Here is a 23,060-nt window from a genome sequence, read left to right on the forward strand (position 1 = left end):
GGGACGGGAATTAAGCCACTCAATCCTCCGTCTCCCCCTCACTCTAGGAACAGAAAATAATAATGTGCAGGAATTGAGCGCTTATCTTCCCCTATTGTGTCACAAAACTTTTCCACATTCCTAGCAGGGCGACACAATGATTTATTTCTTAAAACTAGCAGATTCTAAACACAGCGCATTGAAACGATTTCACAACTGCTACGGTGAATGCCGTTAATGCTGGTGCATGGGAGGTCTGGCTCAAAATTGATGCTGAATATAGTGATTAAGTCTGCAAAAAAACCTTTAATCAGCGCACTTGTTTGTTAACCCAGCTGTGCAATCATAAAGGCATTACAGTAAGGTGAGCTTGAGGAGCAATGGGTGGCTTTCTCTGAGCTGCTCACCAGCTCCGATGCCCCCTACAGGGCAGAAAGCATCCTAACCACAGAGACCTGCAGCTGGAAACCTCCAGTTATTGCACTCAATTGAGCTAAAACAGCAGAGAAGTCAAGCAGCAGTGTGTGCCAGGCTTAACCCTTAAGGCCCAGTGCCATTAGAGAAGCAGGGTCGGGGGACTTTTAGCCTGGATTCTGGTTTACTTTCAGTTCCTCTTTTAACTGCAGTTGCACAATGACAAAAGAATATGAATGGATGTTTTGCTTTCTCCACTGTCAGTGTTAGGGAGCTGTCTAGTTTCAAAATCAGTTGTATCTAACAGAAAAACTATATTGTGGTATTTCCTTTAATAGGTTAAGGGGTTTCAAATGAGGGGTTTCTGATGTGAATGCACTATAAACTAGGTGGCCATTCGTAATTCAAATGTTTGGGACTCCTGCCCGTAGACAGCAGTGGACGTAGCCTCGAGTTTGGCATCAGGGTGAAGCTGGGGAGGATAACGCAGCCAAGCCAGTGTTGTTTATGGTTGCAATGGTGCTAAGCTAAACGCTAAAGGGGGACACTTGACTCACAGTGAGAGGGCACTTCGGCACTGGCTTCACTTTTCAGGCCCGGAAGCTTCATCCATTATTTTTTACAGTCTGTGGTCAAGTCCCAATAGAGAGTTATTTCCGTTGTTGTCCTGATTATTTATTTTTTGTTCAGAATCCTTCCCTGTCACCTCTGATGCTCATTCAACACTTCATCCACTTCATTCATTTGATTGCTATCCACCCAGTTTTCATCTTATAATACCAGTTGGAGGGACTTATATTTTCTTTTAGTGACTTGGCACCCCTGGTTGGTGTCACGTCTCCCACCTGTAATGATGAGCTCATAGTCCAAATGACGTAAGCTATGTATTTTGGGCGCAGGCTGAAGTGTGAGACAGACGGACAGATTGTCCATACACCAACAGAGAACAGCTTCTTTGTTCACAGACACAACAGTGTGCACTCACTGACTCCCCTGGGCCCCTGGGCTCCCAGGAAGCAGGGCCTCAGCCCATAGTGCACCTCTGTGATATTCTGATGATATTCCTAGGAAGATGTTGTGTTTATGGAGCTCAACAGTGCCAATATCACTTTAAAAATCTTCCAATGCTTAACTGTGATGTTTGTGGGGCACCCTTTTAAACGTTTAGGCTATAATAGAAGTAGTAGTTCTGTAGGACAGAAAAAGACAGAAATATTATCTGAGTGATCCAAATAAAATAATTTTAATAAAATTAAGTGGATGTAATTTAAGATGCCTTGCAAGCTCAAAGACGTCGTTGGGGAGAGAGAGAGAGAGAGAGAGAGAGAGAGAGAGAGAGGAGAGAGAGAGAGAGAGAGAGAGAGAGAGAGAGAGAGAGAGAGAGAGAGAGAGAGAGAGAGAGAGAGAGAGAGAAGAGAGAGAGAGAGAGAGAGAGAGAGAGAGAGAGAGAGAGGAGAGAGAGAGAGAGAGAGAGAGAGAGAGAGAGAGAGAGAGAGAGAGAGAGAGAGAGAGAGAGACTATTTTCTCTAATGATTGATGATTCCAATGATTGATGAATGATTTTTCACAGGTGTTTTTTCCGTATTTATTTTTTTGGATTTACAGAAATATCCAATCAAGGTACAGATAGCCAATATCCAATACACTATAAATTTAGAGAATTTTCCGTTTTTTGGATTACTGTAACAGAAGTGTCTGTAAACTTAACGGAAAGGGCACTGGTCATTTTCTGCCTGCACATTATCCCTGTTTCTACGGATTTTTTGCTTACAGTGTGGGTGAAATCTGCATCTCGATTGCAGACCCCCTCCACACGCTGACTGCAACACGCAAACACGCACGCACGCGCGCCCGCGTATTCATCCCTCGTAAAGGGGCGTGTAGGGCTGGCAGGGACTCAAACCAGTGGAGGAGCCGAGAGCGGTGGCGCACGGAGAGACGGACAGGGGGGGGAAACTTATATCAGATCAACCAGGACTTTGCTATTATTCTTTCCATCCCTTTTGACATTTCCGGGACTGCGTATTTTCCACTCACACTGGCCGGATTTCACTTGCGAAAGCGCTGAATGAAAGGGAGCGAACCAAGGAGCGAGACCCTGAGAGATCAGCGGGGAGAAGACTTGTCTGTACGCGGAGAGGAGAGCGAGTCTTCGGGCAACGGCTGTGCGTCTTTGCGCGGTGGGGACCCAGGACCGATTTTGACTGCGCTGTGGTTCTCCCCCGACGTACAAAAACGGGGTTTGGGGGAAATAACTTGACTTGCTTTTTGTGGGGCTCTGGAGAAGATCTGGGGTCATTTTAACAGAATCGGACGAAGTCTATCGGATCGTACACTCTGCTCCACGAATGTGGGAAGTGGAGAGAGGAGGGCTGGATGCCTGCGGGTTTGCGAGTCCTCAAGACGCAGGTGAAATGCTGCTGCTTTTATGTGCCTTATCATAGGACTGAAAGAAATATCGGTGCGTTAAAATGCACAGAAACGAGCATAGATTTTTCATTATTGTTTCCATCATTTCGCATACAATTTTACGAATGTGGCTCATTGTGATCCCGTTATTGTTTTGCAGCCTTTTTATTTTGTGGGTTCCAAATACCAGATAACAATCATGTTAAAACTGTTTTCATGTGGGCTTTTGCCACGCATTGTGTTTGTGGACGCAGTACAGAACTGTGTGATTGAGGTTTGCCGAATTCAAGCCTGCTCTGTTCCTTTTTGTGCACAGTGACCCAGTAAGGGCAGCCTTCAGTAAATGACTCGAGGCTACGTTAATTTATGCTTTAATTGATTTCCCCTACATTTCCAAGTGCCAGTTTAATGGTGTCACTGTTGTGGGGCAGACAATCGGTGCATCTGGATAGCTGCTGGTGCATTAAAGGAGGTCTAAGAGGAAGAAAAATAACACTTTCTATTATTAAGCTCCTGTCCAAACAAAACGGGGGCCCATTATAAGCACTGCGGTGTAGATATGCTTGTTTCAGAGCTGGGGAAACAGGGTTGACACAAACTTCTGTAGATTGGGCAGTCCAGTGGGTCATATTAAAAGAACCGGTCCCAGCTAGGTGCCGGGGAGGACATCCCGAAGAAACACCCCTACTGTATTCTCTACAATCAGATTTTTAATTGTTACAATTCATGATGTTTTATAGTAGCATATGTTCGCCAAAATACATTTGGTTATGGTTTTAAAATGTTCCTGGGGGAGTCATGTTCTGTTAGGCTACTACATATCCCATTAATGTCTAGCTCATTTTTGTAGAAGAAGAGAGGGAGGGAGGGGGAGGGGAATAGAGAATGAGTGAGTAAAAGAGAGAGAGAAGAAAGAGAGAGGGGGAGAGAGAGAGAGAGAGTCATGTCACTTAACGGACTGCTGGTACTGTGACTCAGTGTGCAGCTGCGCTTACACATGAAGACACAGGCTTTTTTTCCCACATATCTATTTGTAATTAAGCCAATCTTCAGCTTCTCCGAGTGCCCACGTTGAGCCTATAGAAGCAGAGTGGTCACAATTTGGGGTGTAGGGGTGTATCCATGTCTTTATAGCCTTGTTGCATCAGTAACAGCGCGTTTAGACACATCGGGAAATGTCCAGAGCGCACGGCCGCAGCACCCATTCCTAACCTGCTCACATCTCCCTATTTTATCTTCTCACCCCACAGCCAAGGAATACCTCCTGCCCGGGCATCGTTTGACGGAGTAAGAGCGCAGAAAAAAACAAAAGGAGTGGGTCATTTCTTCATATATCTTGGCTTTGTTTTTGGAGAGGGAATGGCACGGTCGGCGCTGGAGAGAGGAGCGCAGCCGGCACAGCCGAGAGGAAACAGGAGCTGAATGGCAGGATGCACGCGACCTGAGCCCGCTCTCAGATCACTTCCAACTTCGCTAAAAGAGACACTTCTGCTTTATTTGTCGAGTTAAGAGACTTGCCAAAAAAAAAAGAAAACCTGTTGGAGGAGTTTCAATTTTTTTTTTGTATGCGTAATTTTATTTCGTTGTTGAGAAAACAAGGATGCATTGTGGATTAGTCTTGATCCTGTTCATGGGAATCCTTTCGGTGGCCAAGGCTCTCAAAAACGGTAAGTGATATTTATAGAAATAAAGCCTTTATGTATTCTGCAAAGCTACTAATCCCAATATTTTTCTAAAAGATTAGCCTGCTCTGATCTCCGCTGATCTTTTGGCAAACTCGCAAGGCTCACCTGCGCCCTGCGCCTCCACCTCCACCCTCTTATTTATTTCAACAGAGACTTTAACATTATTGCCCAATAGTGACTTTATAGATGTTAACGTAGCCGTCATCCGTTGTGTTTCCTTCTTTGTTTTATATAACTTTTGATTAGGATATTCCTGTCGTCAACTCTGAAATGGAGTGTTTTTTTTTTCTTTACCATGTATGGTATCATAACCATGAAACCATTCAAATTCCTCCATTTTATACAACTTTATAGATTTTGGATTTAGGCTAGGTAATTAGAGTTACTTGTGAGACTTGGAACCTATAATGGGATCTTTTTAGAACAGGTTTTAATCCATTTTTGGGGTTAAGAAGGTCTGTGTTTTGGTAAAGTTCAAAACGTCCACCCACCCCCCCCAAATTTCAACTTCCCCATGTTCTATTTTTACAGCATCGGTTACAATTTCATTTTCCTTTTTATTTCGATTTCATTAATTTCCAAGACGTGTGTGTAGGTTAGAGCAGCAGAAGGTGGAAGCGTTTTTTCATGATAAAAGGACGAAAACGCGCGTAAATGAAGCTAAATGTGCGCAGTGGGCCTCTGATATGACAAAGGCTAATTTTTTTTAATGATGACACTCATACTGTAGTTTAAAGCAACACACTGTAGGTGGCTGGGACTTTTGGCTAAGGCAGAAGCTTCTCCATTCACACTTTTTTTTATTTGGATCGCTTATACATGTACCCAAAGCTGCTCCTTTTCTTATTTCAACGTGAGGGACTACTCCTTCATCCCAAGGCGCCACAGCAAGAAATTAAAAACTTCCAAAAAGCTCATTATAAACAATATATAATGAACGATATATATAAATAATCTAGATAGATAGATAGATGTGTGTTTTGGACCCTGACTTCACTCCATTTGAGGACCAAACTTTTTCTGTCTCTGTGGTCACACAATAACTATTCTATCTCTGTGTAGCTATAGACAAAAGTACATAATAGGATAATCAGAAATGAGAATTATGGGTTTTTCCATCCTTGTGGAACTCTTTTTTTTTTTGTCTTCTCCCCTCTGCAGATAAATGCGGAGGCAACATCAGAATCTCAACCGCCAACTACCTCACTTCGCCCGGGTACCCCATGTCTTATCCCTCTTCTCAGAGATGTGTGTGGGTGATATCCGCGCCTGGTCCTCACCAGCGGATTCTCATCAACTTCAATCCGCATTTCGATCTCGAGGACCGGGAGTGCAAGTAAGTACACTGCCGCAATCTTGTCTATGAAAAACAGATGGGTTTTTTTGGAAACCAAAAACCTTGTTCGTTAAATCAGATTTCCCCCCTGGGCCACAAAATTGCGGAAAAAGATGGAATTAAGAAACCTCTTTGGAAAGGTTTTTATGCTTTCATTTCCATAAAAAACTTTGATAAATTACGTTTTGGGAAAATTTTAAACGGTTGGAAAGTTTTTTTTAAAGTCCCAAATTTTGGCCCCCCCAGAACCTAAAACTTTGGGACCAAACACACCGCCCGGGCGGTGTAAAAGCCGTTCAAAACACACCCACAAAAAAACCCCACACACACCACCAAAACACACCTTTTACCTTGCTTTTTTAATGGCTGTCGTGTGTTCCTTTCAAATGTGGGGGGTAGCGTTTCATTGAGTGACACTCTTTTCCCCTTTCCCCCCTTGGTATTGCCCATGAAACTGCCCCTCTGTGCCCCGCAGGGGGCTTAAAACGCGTCAATGAAATCCCTCGGGCCCTACTGGCACGGGAAAATTCCCCTAACCCGCTCCTTGGGTTTTTGGGTTTGGGTTTTTGGTGATGAAGTCACCGGGGTAAATATTGTTGAATTCCCTGTCTTATGCAAAGGGCTTTGGGAGACAGACTGTGGGTCCGAAAGCTCCCCCGGGGGCCAAGGGTTTAAACGTGGGGGAAAACGAATGAGCTTTTTTTTTTTTTCCCCCCCCCTTAAAACAAAATTTTTTCGCTACCCCCAAACCCAATGAAAAATTTTTCCCAAAAAAGGAAACCCCAGAAAAAAAAAAAAAAAATTGCTTTTTTTAATTAGACAGTCCTTTTGTTACGTTTTTTGGAAAAAATTTTTTACTTTTGTTTTTTTTTTCACTTAGATTTCCCCTGAAAACTAGGTGGATTTTCCCTTTTTAAGGTAAATCTTTCAGTACCCCCAGTCCCTGATCCTTATTGATTTTTAAACTGCGAGCTGTCCATTTAAACCCCAAACTAAGCGGTAACCCGTTGTCCGATTTGATAGTTTTTAAAACCGATTAAAAAAGAGAAAACAGTAAGTGAAAGACCGTGCCCCGTTTGGGGCCCCGAGGTGAACCTCGCCTGGGCCCGCCCCGCCCCACTCTGATTGCTTGGCCCTTTTGTGGGGTGGTGGGGCGTGTGTGTGTGGGTGTTTAGTGCCTCTGCCTGCCGTCTCAGCTGTTTGGTTTCCCCTTAGGGCTGGGGGGAGTACAAAGGCTTTTCTGGGTCCTTTACTGTATCCCCGCTCCCCCCAAAACCTGGGCCTACGCTTTTTTTGTGCTCCCCCCTCCCCCCCCCCTCCCTCCACATATGGCCCCGGGGTTTCTTTTTTAAATCGGATTTCATCCCCCCTTTTTCCTTTCTTTACGCCCTAGGATTAGGGAGGGGCCCAACGCTGCTTCTTTTAAAAGCTGGAGCCCCGACACTTCTTTGGTCCGGTTTTTTAGCACCAGGGGACATTAAAATGTCCAGGGCCCCAGTTAGAAAAGGGGGAGAGCGAGGAAGGGCAAAAGCGGGGGGGGGGGGGGGGGGGGGGGGGGGGGGGGGGGGGGGGTTAGCAGTAACAATACTTGTGCTAATCAAATTAGTCAGGAATGAATTTCCTGTTTCTAAACACACGCGGTAAAAAGAATTTGGTCCCCGCAGGCTCACAGAAGGCTTTTAGGAGGGCGGGCTTTGAGATTAGTGATCCATCCAAGTATCATTTACAAATTAGCTCTGCGCTTTCATTCTGCAGCCTGTTGATTGCCAGTTAGTTGTTCATGAATGTGTTAGCAGATGAAGTTCGTGCAGAGCATGTGTATCCATCTGTAAGCGTCTCCCTCTCTCTCCTCCTCCTGGTTCTTCTTCTTCTTCTGCCCTGTTTGCTTATTTATTACATTTGGAGCAGATGAAACATGTTATACCGATAGTGTGGTCGGAAGGTTTTGAATTATTCTAGAGGAAAGGCTAACAACACCGACAGATGGTGTGCGATTCATGTGACCTGGACCTACAGCTCCTTTTTCTTCTTCTTCTCGTGTTGTCTTCCCATCAAAATTGGAAATCAACACTTTTTTTGATGCTTTTTATGGATGTTTTTAACTTTTTCTTATGTTTTTGTCCCTTTTTTCAACACTTTTGACGCTTTTTTGAAAGTTTGTCACTACACTACGTAACACCAACTTATTAACTGTAATCTTAAAGTTATTTTGGGAATTTATGGCCTATTAAGCTCATTTATAGGAAATTATACCTAATGTTTGAGTTATCAAAGCAGAAATTAGGAATTATTTAGAGTAAATGAAAGGAATGGATGTTAATGGATAATCACAGACTGGAATATGTCAACTTTTACTCAATATTATTTCAAAACCACTTCAATTTGTTTTTCAAATGCTATAAAATTTAATAAGACTCCCCAAAATTAATGAAAGTAGAGATTTGTACTTGCCAAAGAGCGTTGTGTGGGATCGATCATGTTATTTTGGGGAATTAAAAAGAACATTGATATAGGAAAACAGGTCAATTTGACCTGAGGAACACATAGTTTTTTTTTACGCAGTGGGTTTCATGGGACTTTTGTTCCACTTCACAATGCGTGGAACAACGCCAAGAAAAGCCAAGAAGTGAAATCCATTTTCCTTTTTTTTCCTTTTATAATTTTTAAATGATGGCTCTGTGTAACATGAGAGTGAATTATTGTGCTAATCGCTGACACGGCATATCATAGGTAACTCGATTATGGGATGGGGAATAGCGACTTATGTATTTGTAGACGGTAGTCGGGTGTGATTTGTGTTGGACATGTCAGACTCCCTGTCGCAGCTCCACTCACCAAATCAGCCCTTACATAATGGGAACTGATAAGAGCCAGAAAAGCTTCCTTATCTGATGGACTGGCAGAGTGGGCGGAGGTGGTGGGGGCCGCAATGCATGCTTCAGTGCGCTGCCTTGCAATCTAATTAGTGGGCAAATGGAACACATATGCTTCACATGTTCTCCAACATGGCTGTTATCAGCAAACCAAACAAGAAGCACTCAAAGTGATGCTCGTAAAAAGGAAAAACAGCCTTTAGTGAGTGGAGTCTGGTGGGGGGAGGGGGTGGTGTTGTTGCACGTGTGTGCTACCCTTGACAGGTTTGTTTGGGGAAGCGCGGAGGCCTGTATCCTGAGAGCAGGAGGAGGAAAACACTTCATCACAGAGATAAGGAGACTAAGTGAGCCCTGCCATTCTGAATGCAGAACGTGTTTACCTTTCACGCACCGTTGTAGACTTCCACAGAGTGGAGTTTTCGGGGGCCGCCCTCGCCACTCTCACAGCTAATGAAGTTTGAGGCGAAGGCGCCGCCTGCGTCAAGGCAAATATTTGAAGTCAATTCGCTCTGAAAATCAGCGGAATGAGAAAGCTGAGCTCAAGTGAAAAACTCGAGTCGATAGATATGCTTTGGCTCCACTCCCTCCTTGCGCATGCACTCTCTGTTTCTCTGAGATCTGACAAGGGCTGTCAGGCTCGTCTGGCTCTCGCAGCTCTGCCATTCCAGGGAAAAATGGAGGTTTCAGTGGATTTGAATCTAAACAAGTGACAGACAGGTCTCACATAATGCAGATTGAAGGTCCATTTATCTCATCTCTAACGCAAACTGCGGTTCTTTTTGCTCAAGTCAATTTATTTTTTAGGAATCTGAAAAAGTTTCCACTTTTGAATGTACTTAAACTTTCATCCTCAACTGCAGGCTGTTCTCACCATCTTGTACCAACTTTCTGTTGATATCATGCACCCCCTGACAACATTATGAATCATTGATATTTGCTGACCAGACCCAGAAAAACTTCTTCAGAACACTGAAATCCCTTGCAGTGAATCAGGGCTGCACTGTTTTTCTTTTGGAGTGGTTAGAAAGAGGGAGAGAGAGAGAGAGAGAGAGAGAGACTGGCTCCTCTTTCTTAGCACTCCCTCATTGCTTTTGCTTTTCTCTCTGTCTGGATGGCATTTTTCTGAAACTCAACCGAAATTCCAGTGTGACAGTCTGTGCAGGTGGCGGAGGGGGGTTCAGAGGAGATGTATGGCAGGGTGGTACTAGGCGACGGAGATATTTGAGGAATGCCTTCTCTTTGTGGGGGAGATCGACAGGAAAGTCGGCGAAAGCCTCCCAACTTTCTCTCGCTTCAAAAGTCAGCGAGAGCCCCCCTGCCTTCAGGTACCTGTAACTCAAAGCTTGGAAAAGCACTCCCTTCCCTTTCTTTTTAATTGCAGTCATCTCCTTTTTCGGCCCCTTCCCCCCTTCCCACTGCGATCTCCCCTGAGTGCCCGGGGGAGCTGCTTGGCTGGGGGAAGGCAAAACATTCCTCTGTTCCCCCTCCAAAATAGACTTCCGCCCCCTGGCTTCGCCAGTCTTGGACTGGGGAATAAAGGAGCTAAAAGGGGGGGAGTGTACCCTGGATCTATAGTTGGCTCCCTCTTTGTCATGTGGAATCCCACTAACTCCACTAATAGGTTTAAACAAAGGCCACCTTTTTAAAGGAATGAGAGGGGGGGAAAAGAAGGGTTTTTGGGGGGAAAAAAGATCCCCTGGCCCACTTTCCCAATTCAGCTTGTATCCGCACCGAATAGCAATAAAGAGCAGGGGGCCCCCCGGGGGAGCGGGGAACGCTAACTCCTATGGTTTTTTAAACAGCTCTCCCCCCCCCCCCCCCCTCCTCCCCACGTTTCTCTGCAAGGCAACCAGAGCAAAAAAGGGAAAGGGGCGGGGGAGGGGTTTATCAGCCGTTTTTGGAAAAAATGAAAAGCGGAACGCAAAGGCCTTTTTCTTAACAGGCCGGGGCGGGGGAGGCTTTTAAAGATGGAAGTGCTTTGCTCCGGGGGGGCTGAGGGGACGGGGATTTGGAGTGACCGGATTGCGGGAGATACTTACGGCTGTTACCAACATTTATTTTGTTTTCGGCGTGCGCTTTTTCCACAGGCATGTCGGAAGAATCTAGCGGGGGAACAAAGGGCCCCTTTTTAACTACCTGGTTTGCAAAGCAGTGAAATGATGAGTGGTTTTTCCAACGCAATAGATTCCCCAAAAGGGAAATCAAGTAGAGGTGTAGCGTCACCTTGCTAATTAAATTCGGGGCGACCGGGGGTGTACCTTCTTTGTTTCCCCCCCTTTTTCTTTTTTAAAAAAGAAGGGGGCCTTGCTATGAATTTTTGCAATGGTGTGCCAATAGTGTGTTAGGGGGGTGAAAGTTTTTTTTTTTTTTTTTTTTCGGTGAAGTTTCACTTTTCCCCGGTTGGGGGGGATCTGATTGAAAGCTTTGGCGTGGCATCTGCCATCCTTCCCCGCCTTGACCGCTTTTATTCTGCACAACCTGACCACAAGGAGGCGAGCCACTCTGCCCGCGCGGGGGGGGGGGGGTCCTCACGGCGAGGAGTAAGAAAGGGGGGAACGGGGAGGCAGGAAGAGGACAATGCCCTAAAAAACCTTGGATTTTAAACCCCTGGTCACCTTTTGCCAAAAAACATATGCAGCCCAGTGTCTGCTGTTTGTTTTCATCCGTGGGGGGGATTTTTCGGGTCGTGTTTGCCAAAAGTTTTTTTTTTCCGTCTTTTTTTTTTCCCGTCCAAACCAATACAAACGTCCCGATGGGAAATTATTGTGGAATGGGCGCGGCCCACACAGCTTTAATGCATCTTGTCTTTGGGTCTTTTACTTTTTATCCCAAAAAAGATGAAAAAGAAACCGGTTACAGGGGCACATTGGTAGTTGCTCTTACCTGGAAACCCCCTTCCATCCCTTTTCCATGCATTACTGAAGAAATTCCTACTCATTTTTTTCCAGACATGAAAAAGCATTAAACATGAGGTGTGATTTTAATATGCGTTCTGTTTTCCCAAAAGGGGCAGTTGGCAATAGACCGTCTCCCCTCTTTTCCTTATATAAAAATTGCAACGGTTTTTTCTCTGCCTTTTGGGGCTTTCCTCAAAGTCATTTTTCCCTTTATGAGGCTGCAGGAAAACATCAAGAAGGATAAAAGAGTCAAAAATAATTTGAGTTCATGATATGTGGGTGGCAGGGCATTAACCAGGAGAGGATAACTTTGAAACAGTACCTCCCAATGTCTTACTTACCCTCCCGTCCCAGGGGAGAAAGGAAGAAGAAGAGGCTGTTTAGTTGAATCGATGGGGGAGTTCTGGACACTTTAACACGGCGTGTCCAGGCTTGTCAGACATGTTTCGTTCAGCGGTCTCACCTTTAAATAGGGCTCCTGAGTTTGATTGATGTTGCCGTAGTCCACAGTGCTTACAGATCCACATGGGGGTGGGGGGTGCTCAGCGACCACAGGGTTCTTTATTCAACAAATCAAGCAAATCCCCAGAGAGGCTCTTGGTAAGTTTGTTTGCAGTGGGTAAGAGGGTAGGTGGGTAGTTCAGCCAACGACCCTCCTGTCTCAGCCCCAAATCCCCGGGGTCATTTTGGGTCGGTGTGTTTCGGCTCGCTGGTGTTTTTTTTTTTTTTTTTCGCCACTCAACCGGGGCGGGATTCGGGCCGGGGAGGCAAGCAGACAGTGATTGATGGGGCGGTCCCCCCCACCGCTCTCTGATTGAGTTAGAGCCACTCACAATCCCTCGCTTTGTTTGCTCTTTTCTTGATCTTTCCTCGCTAAATTGGCAACATTACTTGCTGTCTTTCTTTTTCATAAGTGCCACCACTTTATTTATTCTTTCTCACGGCTTTATTTATTTTGTTGGATGCGGTAATTGTGAAGAAAAGGACAGCAATTCCAACTCACGGCAACCTTCTGTGGCATTATCACAGCGGGGTAGTGCTGCAAGTGTTATTAGTAGCCTGTACCCCCGGTGCCTGTCAAGAAGGCCCCTCACTTCCATGCATACTTACACAATTTCCCAGAGGGTTTCAGCAGAAGCAGAGGGGAATGAGACTACTGGGCACACGGCGTCCAAGTTGGCAGGAAAGTTTGATTGTTGGGCCAGTAAATGGAAGAGTCACCTTGTCCTTCAAAAATGCTGGCAAGGGCTGGCGGACCATCAGCACTTATATCGGCTCTGTGATGCCAAGCATTCTGCCTGTGTGCCCAGCACCACGGAATAGATACACTGTTTGGCATGTGGCCCCCACAGCATGGCCCGTTTGGCTTCCAAAGTGCTGCATCATTGGAAAATCACGAGTTCTTCGCATGCAATGAGAACAATACAGCCATCAGAAGGAAATGAAGGATGTGGTTATAATCTGTAGACATTGTGTCCAAGAGCTGATCAACGTTCAAAAAGGAAACAACTGATCAACTCGCACATACGTGCCTATTGTAAAAAACACTCCCCTTATTTATTTTGATCGCCATCTTTTTTCCTCTTCCTGTAAAGAACTAGAAATAGCTTGTCTTGTCTTGAGGTCATTGTGTGGTTGAAGGCCAGGTAGCTGTTTGTAGTTATTGTATACACTCAATCGGACAATCCCATTCTCAGGGCCTGTTCAGTGTCCTCTGTCCACCCAGATGACCGGGTTATGGGAGGATCCAGCCCAGACTGCTCTCTGACCCCCGCAATCCCCCGCCACCTCCACAGACTACATGGAGGACAAAGAACAGAAAGAGGAGGGTGAATGCTAGGGGGGACGGATGGGACGTTTAATTGAATAATTCCCAGTGCAGTTATTACTACCATTGCCCTCGAGCTCCCTAGCTGTTGCTGAGCCATGTAAAACAATCTTGGAGAGAGAGAGAGAGAAAGCATGCTTTGCGCTTCTGAATCTCTTGCTGGATTCATGTTGGCACCTGTTTGCCAACTACCTTTTATCAGCTATTTGCACTACTTCTCCCTTTTGTTTCAGTTCCGTCGCTCTATCAACCGCTCGACTTACATGCCTTCACACTCTGTCTCTATCTCCCTCGTCACTCAGTTTCCTTTAAACTCAGCGGACCACCATCTCAGCCACGCCGCACTCATTCTCCCTTCCTGCCCATTGTGGAGATGAGAAAGAGAGTTTTTGAACAGCACCCAAAGGCTTTACCTCTAGTTGACCTCAGCCTCAACTCCCCTCCTCCCCTCCCTTCCCTTCCCTTCCCTTCCCTCCTTCCTCTACTCTTCTCCTCAGCGCTTCTTGCTGTTTTTGAAAGTGGCGTGCTCCTCGCACACAGCTCATTACCCAACGGGGAGCACCGCTAGCTTCTCTCAGCATCAGAAACAGATAGATGATTGGCTTTGTACACGCCGCTCCGTTTGGGGGAGTACATATTGTCGCTGTTTTTTCTCCTCAGCCCGTAAAATGCGAGGGTATGCAGCGTTCACTCGGCTAATTTTAGTCCCATGTTAAGTTCAGTAGGTCACTAGCTCGAGGTTGTTGACAATTATCTCCGTGTTTTCTCATATTTCTTCTTGTCACATGGTTGCCGGGCCTCAATCATGTACATCCTACACATGTAGTCATTGAACAGGATTATATAGTCTCTCAACAAGCCCCCCTTTTTGGGATTTACTCCAAATAAATGGGATACTTTTGATTAGTTTCATGAGCCTAGGCCATTTAGTTACCCAGTCAAATATCCAAATATTCCCTGCAGGATGTGCCTGCAGCTAAGCCACTGAGTCCTATGGGTGCCCTGTGGAGTAGGTGGGCGACTATAGCTGGGTGATTTTGAAGACAGCTCACACGTCGGCCTTGCCGTGCCACATTGGCCCCTTTGTCCCAGTGTCCTGTTATTTTTACCCTTGACTTCTCATTGTTGTAACAACGGCGTATCATCTGAGCTGTCCCCCCGACCCCTGTGGAGGACTCTCTCTCTCTTCGCTCACCTCCGACCGCCCCTCTCTCCTGTGTAATCAGAGATCCTCTCAAATGTCAAGGTGGGACAAATGGGAGCCATTCCCTCCTGTAATGGCCCCAGAAATGGGCTGCACTGCTTCTCTCTCCCTCCCTCTCTGTCTCTCTTCCGTCTTTGAGGAACCACGCAGGACTTTTCATCCTCTCTATCTTATTGGCTTGTTTTCTTTCTTTGTAATTTTCTGACTTTAATGCCAATTTCCTGCTTTTCTCTTTCGGCCCTTTGTAAATCATATCACAGTTAACATGTTTTGGGATAGGGTGTATAACTGACATATTGCATGATATTTCCCAATTAAAATGACTATAATACGGCCGTAACTACACTGCTTTACTATGAAGTGTTTCTTGGGAATGTACCCAAAGGGATTCATTTGTTAAAGCATACATCCACGCGTGAATATTTATATCTGCACTCTAAGATGCACACAGAGCGCTGCTGTATGCTAAGCAATCTCATTTCGAAGCTCACTTAGCAGGAAAAAAAAAAAAAATCTTCCAAACGCGTGTTTCCATTTTGCCACGGGCAGTTCTCTAATTAGTTGTGCTTCCTCATTCTCGCTGTATTCATGATAACAAGATGTGTGATGGGGACAAAAAATGTGTTCGATGGATATTCTCAATCCGCAGCTATTTCATACAGCTTTGATATAGTCTTGAACTCCACACATTAGCAATGTATTACATTAGTGTTACTAAAATGGTTGCTTGTAATTTTGTACTGCATTGATACAATAGATGCCATTTGAGTTTCATAAAAGCTATATTATATATATATATATATATATATATATATATATACACTTGTTAAATATTTCATTTATCTTTTTTTTTAATATTTAAAAATAAGTTGTATAGAGATATTCAATAATTAAGATGAAAATCAGGTTTTAGACAGACCCTTTTTAGTGCAACAACCATTTATTCTTTCATTATTCAATTTTAGGGATAATCAGCTGCATATTGTGTTTCATTCACATTTTTCTCTTGACTTTCTAGTTGTGGAAGCTCAGGACAAAGACCATCTTTACTGTAAAAAGTGGTGAACATTGCACTCTTAGACTTAGACTTCTCTTTATTAATCCTTTTGGGATGACTCTCGCAAAGGAAATTGAAATTTCCAGCAGCAGTTTTTAGCAAAAAGAATACAGTATAGAGAGAAAAAAGAGGAAGAGAGTATAAATATAACAGCAATAACAGTAACAATACCAACAATTAAAAAACCTTTGGCTATAACTTGGAGCAGGAATCACAATAACTTTTGAATGCATCACAACTAAATAAAATATAGGTATTTTGATTGATAATCACTTTGATTATTATAGCTTCAAGTCAGCAGGCCACATAAGAAAAAGGCCTATGTAACGGCGAGCCAATTTACTGCGTTTTTTGCTTAAACTACTTCACATTTCTGTAATCTTCACATTTCTATGATCACGTTATCGTGACCTATATGTCGTGCTTTGCAATTTTAATGTGGGGAAGAAGGTCAAAGTGTGCACAACAGGATGACTGAACATATGCACCGCTCTGCTTTGGCCCTGTAGGCATGGCAGTCGCCCATGGGAATAGAAAGCAAGTCAGTGGAACATACTTCATCATCGCTAGGGTTCAAAGTGTAATAGGTCTTACAGGCGAGGTGAGCACGGGGGGGGGGGATTTAGACGGCCTGCTAACAGTGGGAGCTTTTGTGGTCAGTTTTATTTCCCCTGCTTGTTTTCAGCCCCCCACCCCCGCCCCATCCTTATCCGCGAAGTTGACAGCAGTGTGAGCCGGCTGTGTGCGGAGCAGCTGAGCAGGCTGAGCTTCCCCCCCCGGGGTAGAATTCTCCCTGTCAGTCCGTGCTCATATCTGCGAATAAAGGATTATTGTTCATGTTGCAAAGGGGCGGGGGGGGGGGGGGTGAAGGGGGAGATGCAATAATAGAGTCTAAATAGCCAAATTCATTAATTTGATTGTTGGCGACAGCAGATCTCTCGACAGTGTAATTAGGAAAGCTAATGGATGGAGGCACGCTAAATCCATCAATGCTAATGATAATTGCTGTTGAGGAAAGCGTACATGCTTTACCAAAGTGTGGCCACGGCCGCCACAAAAAAAACCCTCCGAAACAGCCACGGCATCTAAAAATGTGAGCGGTGGTGACACCCAAAGAGGCCAGTCGGATGGGTGCAGCTGGGCCATCTGGGCAGGGGGAATATCCATCTTTTTTATCTTCCATCCATCCATGTGGCAGCATGGTAGCTAGCAAAGCAATCCTGCCCTTCTGCCCTCACCGACATGGAACCACTTCTAAACCCATCAACTCTGATTGGTTGGTGGTTTGTCCCGCTGGGTGGGTTGCCACGTTCTGAAGCCCTCAACGCCTGCAATAATTTTTACTGCGGATTCATAAGCGGAGACACATCAGTGGAGAGGATGATAGCTAAAAAAAGAAAATCTGCTGATTTCTTTCCCAGCTTCATGGTCCAAGCTTCTGTTTTAACGATGAGGTTTTGACCTGTAATGAAATCCTAACATTAGCAAGTCAATTAGTTTTAATGTGTTCAGCTGAGAGCATTAAGATGTAGACACCGGTATACTGCCCTGGGTTTTTTTTTCCGTTCTTCCTAGTCTGTCCAGGCCAGCTGATGCGGGGTCATTACAGGAAAGAAAGAACCTGTTTTTGTAGTGCGGGTTAATGAATGTCTCATGTATGAGGGAGGCGGTAAAAGTAAAGAAAGAGAGACCGTTTTATTTCAGCCAGGTATGTCCCCTCCAGGATGGAAAAAAGTAAGTTGGGGATCAGCTCCCCCCCCCATTGTACAAACGTTAATGGTGTTTTTCCAGAGCTCCAAGTGACAGTTTGTTAGCCGAGAGTCGTTAACACTTGAGGTCTCCGGAGTTCTCTGACAGCTGACAACAAAGTCCCTTTTCCTACTAAGTCCCCGGAGCCTCACAGAGCTGTCCCAGGGTCCGTTGTTTGGGCCCTTCCACTTATGTTACCCAGATATGTTTCGACATGTCAGAGGTGGCATGTTTTCGTGTGATAGCAACTTGTACTGTGACAACCACAGAAAGAAAAATGCCAGAGGAAAGCGCAGGGCTACACGCAGCTGAACCAAAGGGAGAAATGGCAAAGAAAAAAAAGCTCTTGTTCTGGGGGTTCAAGCATACTTGAGCTTATAAATGGTCTGATTAAGAAATCGAACCAATTGTACGAGGCTTATACAGTCTGTCATAGCGTTATTCCGTTGCCTCAGATTGTATTGCTTTTATAGAACCATATCAAGGAGACATTTATAGAGGGAGGACAGATTGTTTCCATGGGAAAGCTTCAGGCAATATAACTGTTATATTGTTAGGCCGGTGGTTTGTCGCCTTCTCTTTGGCTTTGCAAGGAGGGCTAATGTTCTCGTTTGACACTAGCGGATTGCTTTCTCTCTGTGCCTGAAGAAAGGAGGCGGGCTAATACATTTGAGTCGGTGAAGCGAAGGTCGTTGAGAATTACATTCACTCCCCCCCACCCCCCTCTCTCACCCATCTACCGCTCTCTTTTTTCCCTTTAATTTCCCCACTGGATTGGCAAACCGTTTTCACTATTAGCACTGTGGTAGGCAGCTCGCTCAGTGTGTGTAATCGTCTGTGTGTGTGTGTGTGTTGCGGCAGGCCCGCCCAGACCCAAAGCGGACTAGACAGATAAATAGGTGCGTGGCTGGACTGGATTGCACTGTCATGAGGAATAAGAACAACAACAACAGAAGTGATAAAGCATGAAAAGAATCCCCACACAGAAGAGGAATTTAGGTTTAAATTGGAAGGTCAGGAGGACCCCAAAACCTGTGGGACCATTCGGGGGCTTAAAATGTAGGCCATGTTCTTCTTTTATGACCCTAAATAGAGTTTGTTAACTGTCCCCACCGGTGTTGAGAGCAATGGATTAGAGCTACATATAACGCAGCTGGCAACAGGAGAGCCTTTTGGAGCCGTCAAACTGCCTCGCCAAGCGTTACGCCATAATGTCTTCCAGATGATAAGGGCCTGGATGGATCTGTGTTAGTAGAGCAGAGCATGTGGGCCCACTGGCGTAGAACCGCTGGAGTTCTGGATGACACACCAGTCATTTAGGCACAAATAGAGACATTTTTGTCTCTCCTAGTACATAGACTACAGCGAGCATCCCCAGGGAGTATTCTCGCTTCCATCTGCATCCTCTCTCCCGCTGTGCAGCCTTTACGGGGGCCATCCGCGCTGATGATGATGCGCCAGGGTCCAAATGCAATAAACTGCTTTTGTGGAGGTGTGAGTAGTCAAGATAGAAACTAAAATAAGAGCATTCCTCTTGTTTGGATGGTGAATAAGGAGTTTATGAGGACAGGCGAAATTCAAACATCGGTTGGCAACTGTTCATGTGCACACACATAAAAATGTGCATAATGCTGTGCAAGTACACACACAAGTTTGCACATATGGCGTGCATATGTACACACAAGCAACACACAAACACTTGCTCAGCTCCTTCAGCTGCTTACTGCAGCTTGCTCTTGTCTCCCTCTTCATCTCAATGATGCATCTCAGCATCAATTTTTTAGGCGTCTGGCAATGTTTAGCTTTTGGCAGTTGCTGGGTGGAGCAGGAGGGTGGTGGTGGGGGGGGGGATTGCTGCAGAAACAGAGGCTCTGAGGTGAATTATAAGTCTGCTTATAGAACAGAGCAGAGCCACGGAAAGATTGATGCTCTCTGTTGTGAGCGAGGAGAGGAGGAGAGGAGAGATTGTATTGCTTATTTTTTATTGCATCTTCTTGGAATATTCTTTTAATGTATGCTGATGAACGCTGTCCACTTCACTACAGGCAGAAACACAGGACTTAAACTCAAATTTTAAGTAAGAAAGTGCCTATATATGTATATGTACACACACATACAGTACACACCCCTCTTTCAGTAGCAAAACACACTTTTTATAAGACAATAATAACTTCCATTATTAATAAAGGATGAGTTTTGTAACTTGCTCTGGTGACTAAACTAGATGATGCCACTGAAAGACACAGGAAGAAACGTGATCTCTGCTTCAGGGGAGACTGTCAAACTAAATAGGAAGTAACTTCATGGCCATTTAGCTGCAAAGTGAGGGCAGGAATAACATTGGAAACACCAAATGAAAGTAGGATTTTGGACTGTCCTGCAGCTGATAAAGTAGCTGAAACAAAGGTGCTTGTGTACGCTGAGCTTGGCTGTTACCACAGCTGGTGGCCCGGCGAGGAGAGAGGAAGAAGACCTGGTCTGAAATTACACAACGGAGAAATGACAAGAGGCCAAACAGCTCCGCATGGGATGTAACACAAAAAAGAAGGGGGAGCTAGCTCCTGACTAAGATAGGTAAAAAAGGGAGGAAAACCCTTATTTTGCCGATGGTTTTCAATGAGTTTTGGGAATGTTTAGAAGGCCTGTATGTGTGGTCGGAACAGGGGTTTCTCAAAAGCAAAGGCCCTGAATTATCATTGGGTTATACAGGCAGAGGGCGGTTTACCAGTGGGCCCAAAAGGTTTGGCAATGCCTTAGGCCCAAGCTAAAGGGCCCCTAAAATCCTCATAAACTTATGGTTACAATTTTTGTCTATTTTCACCAATTAATTAATTCTAAACTTTGTGGGCCCTAAAGTGCATCCGATTGTTTAATTTATGTTTGAGAAACTCCCCCAGCCCCACTACAGGGGACTATTTCATATCCTACTGGAACAAACGGCTAGCAGCTGTTAATGGAGGCTTACAGACGGTTTTGAAAATGAAGGGAAGCTATGAAGTGGTTCTGAAAAAAGGGAAGAAGCGGGACGAAAGAAAAACGTTTTTAAGCCAAACGTCCAAAGGGAAAAAACCCTTTCCCCGGCGGCTATTAAACATTAACGTTACTGAAAGAGCACCCAAGAAGCCGGGGTTGTGCTTGGGATGCGATGAAAAACGAGGAGCTACCCACCGGCAGCGTCAGCCAGTTTGCTATAGCGTGCTAACAGAGAAGCTACCCAACGGCAAGCGTCAGCCCAGCTTGCTATAGCGATTGTAACACTTTGAGGAGCTACCATCGGCAGCGTTGCCAGGTTCGCGCAACCCTTGCTAAGGGCTGATGAAGAGTAGGTCAGCCCAGGTTGCTCTAGCGATGCGGGGGCTACATACAAGACAACTTACAGGACCCTTTAAATGGAGATGGTTACGGAACTGCTGCTGTCACGGGTCCACCCCAGTCCCCCCCTGAACAGCCTTCATCTTTTTGCCGTCGGGCCCGCAGATGCAGTCTGCCTAAATGAGGACAAACAGACACAAAAAACTCGTTGTCCAGCGCTATAGGCTTTTTAAAAAGTCAATGTGAGGTGTGGTTTTTCCGTGTATTTTTTGTTAGATGTATGGCGTTGTCTTTTATAACCTGTGTGGTTACATGCTGCTGCACAACAAATTTCCCCTCGGGGATAATAAAGACTCCTTGAACCTGAACCATGATGATAAAATATGGCAGTGACGAAGATGGTGACACACATAGTATCAGCAACTAGACCCCGTGAGTAGCAGTCACCTGAAACAATGTGTTAGATTGAAGAGATCCAGCACTTGGCCAAACAGCTGTCAGACAGAGAGCACGTCTTTCTCAGATACAAAGGACTGAAAAGGGGGGAAAAAGGGTTGTGGAGGGCCCCATGCCTTTTGTTTTCCTAGGCCTTAAAATGACTAAATCCGCCCCTGTACACAGGCAGCAGCTTTCTTGCCACGCACCATCCTTTAACCTGAGACACTAAAAATGTAAAGAAGAAGAAGCACTTGATGCATGTTGACATGTAGACAAGTTATCCATCTCCTCAGGATTGGGTCTCCTCAGGGGACCCAATTTCAAGAAGTGCCAGAATGTCTCTAGCTCTACATTCAGTTACACTTTACACTATGTCCTTCTCTCTCACTAGCCCCCGCCTGCTTCTTGCTTTTATATGTCATGTACAAGAACCGAGCCCCGCTACCGCCTCCAAATCCCCTCTGGTAACTTGATTTCTGTATTACAAATGTTTTTTGTTTTTTTTAAAGCAGGGGAAGGAAACCATTTTTGTGGAAAAGGTGGCAAAAGTGCGTGTGGATACAAGTCAGGCCCCACCTGAGGGATTTAGCCCACCCCGAGCCATCATTCACAGTGTAAATCGCCTTTTTGTGTGAAATCCTGTGCATTAAGTGAATTCAGTACCGCTAAGGAGACGTGATGTTTTGACAGTAATTTGGGAATCAAGCAAAAACTATGAAAATAGGCCCTGCTGCCCAGAAGGCACATATTTTGTGAGGAAGGGAGGAGGAGACCGAAAGAGCAAGTGTGTGTGTGTGACTGAAAGTACCCTCACACCTGCTTCCCATTACACTTAACATGCATCAAAATGTATTTCTTGTTTTATTGTGTGTGAATTCCATTTTTTAATCTGGATTCTGATGAAGATGGAGGAGCGTTGCGGCAGGTCATCAGGGTTTGGGCAGGACTATGTTCAATAAGTGGCCTGCAGAGCTAAAACCTTGGCGGGAACGGGGGTTTGGGGCCATTAGAAACTTGGCAATTAGGAAACCTGAACTGAAATCTGCTTTCTGAGCGGCGCTCACCCCTTCACTCACAGTCAAAACACAGCAAGGAAAAGTCATCTCAACCACAAACAGACACACACACACACACACACACACACACACACACACACACACACACACAACATATACAGGTCCTGGAGTTAAAACCACAACTCAAGTGCATATAAAGTGCCTGAAAACACTCACACACACACACACTGATGACCATAGGTTGTCAAGACCACCCTTGTTGGCCAGCTTACGTTTCGTGTGTGTGTGTGTGTGTGTGTGTGTGTGTGTGTGTGTGTGTGTGTGTGTGTGTGTGTGTGTGTGTGTGTGTGTGTGTGTGTGTGTGTGTGTGGTGTGTGTGTGTGTGTGGTGTGTGTGTGTGTGTGTGTGTGTGTGTGCGCACCATGGCTCCGGTTCCCAGTCCTATTTCAAAGCTGTTTTCCTCTTATGCTCCTAAACTCTTCGCCGACTCAATAAAGGCGGCTGCTCCCTTCAATAGCCGTGGGTCTGAAATTCCATTTCAATGTGATGTTTGTGTAGGTGTGTGTTTAACAGCTTTAACACCTGCTCTTTCTATACAGCAGCCTAAGCCAAAGGCCAAGATATAATCACTTTCAACTCCAATTTTCAGTCATACAAGAGGCGCACACACACACTGACAGTGTTAGCTAGTGGTTAAACAAGAGATAGACAACTGTTCAGCCGGAGTTCAGTTACTGCTGGGAGCACAAAACCTCTGCAGTGTGTCTGTGTGTGTGCCAAGTCGATATAATGGAAGCTTAACCTGCCCACCTGTCCTCTGAGTTTTAACCTGAGACCTCATTAGTGTACACAGTGTTTTATTT

At 45.2% G+C, this 23,060-nt stretch overlaps 1 protein-coding gene across 2 annotated transcripts in view; it reads left to right on the forward strand.

The window, feature by feature from the left end:
• Positions 1-2,280: 2,280 nt before the first annotated feature.
• The window catches only part of nrp1a (neuropilin 1a), a 66,171-nt gene continuing 45,391 nt past the window's right edge, over positions 2,281-23,060 (forward strand). Inside the window, exons 1-3 of one of the 2 annotated variants that reach the window (XM_032503576.1) lie at positions 2,281-2,802; positions 4,053-4,469; positions 5,649-5,823. In XM_032503576.1, coding sequence (XP_032359467.1) covers positions 4,403-4,469; positions 5,649-5,823 — 242 coding nt within the window. In that variant the 5' untranslated portion in view covers positions 2,281-2,802; positions 4,053-4,402. The remainder of the gene's footprint in view (positions 2,803-4,052; positions 4,470-5,648; positions 5,824-23,060) is intronic. The other variant, XM_032503575.1, reaches the window with a different exon arrangement.

This window comes from Etheostoma spectabile, chromosome 22 (assembly GCF_008692095.1).
Source record: "Etheostoma spectabile isolate EspeVRDwgs_2016 chromosome 22, UIUC_Espe_1.0, whole genome shotgun sequence".
NCBI classification, from domain to species: Eukaryota; Metazoa; Chordata; class Actinopteri; order Perciformes; family Percidae; genus Etheostoma; species Etheostoma spectabile.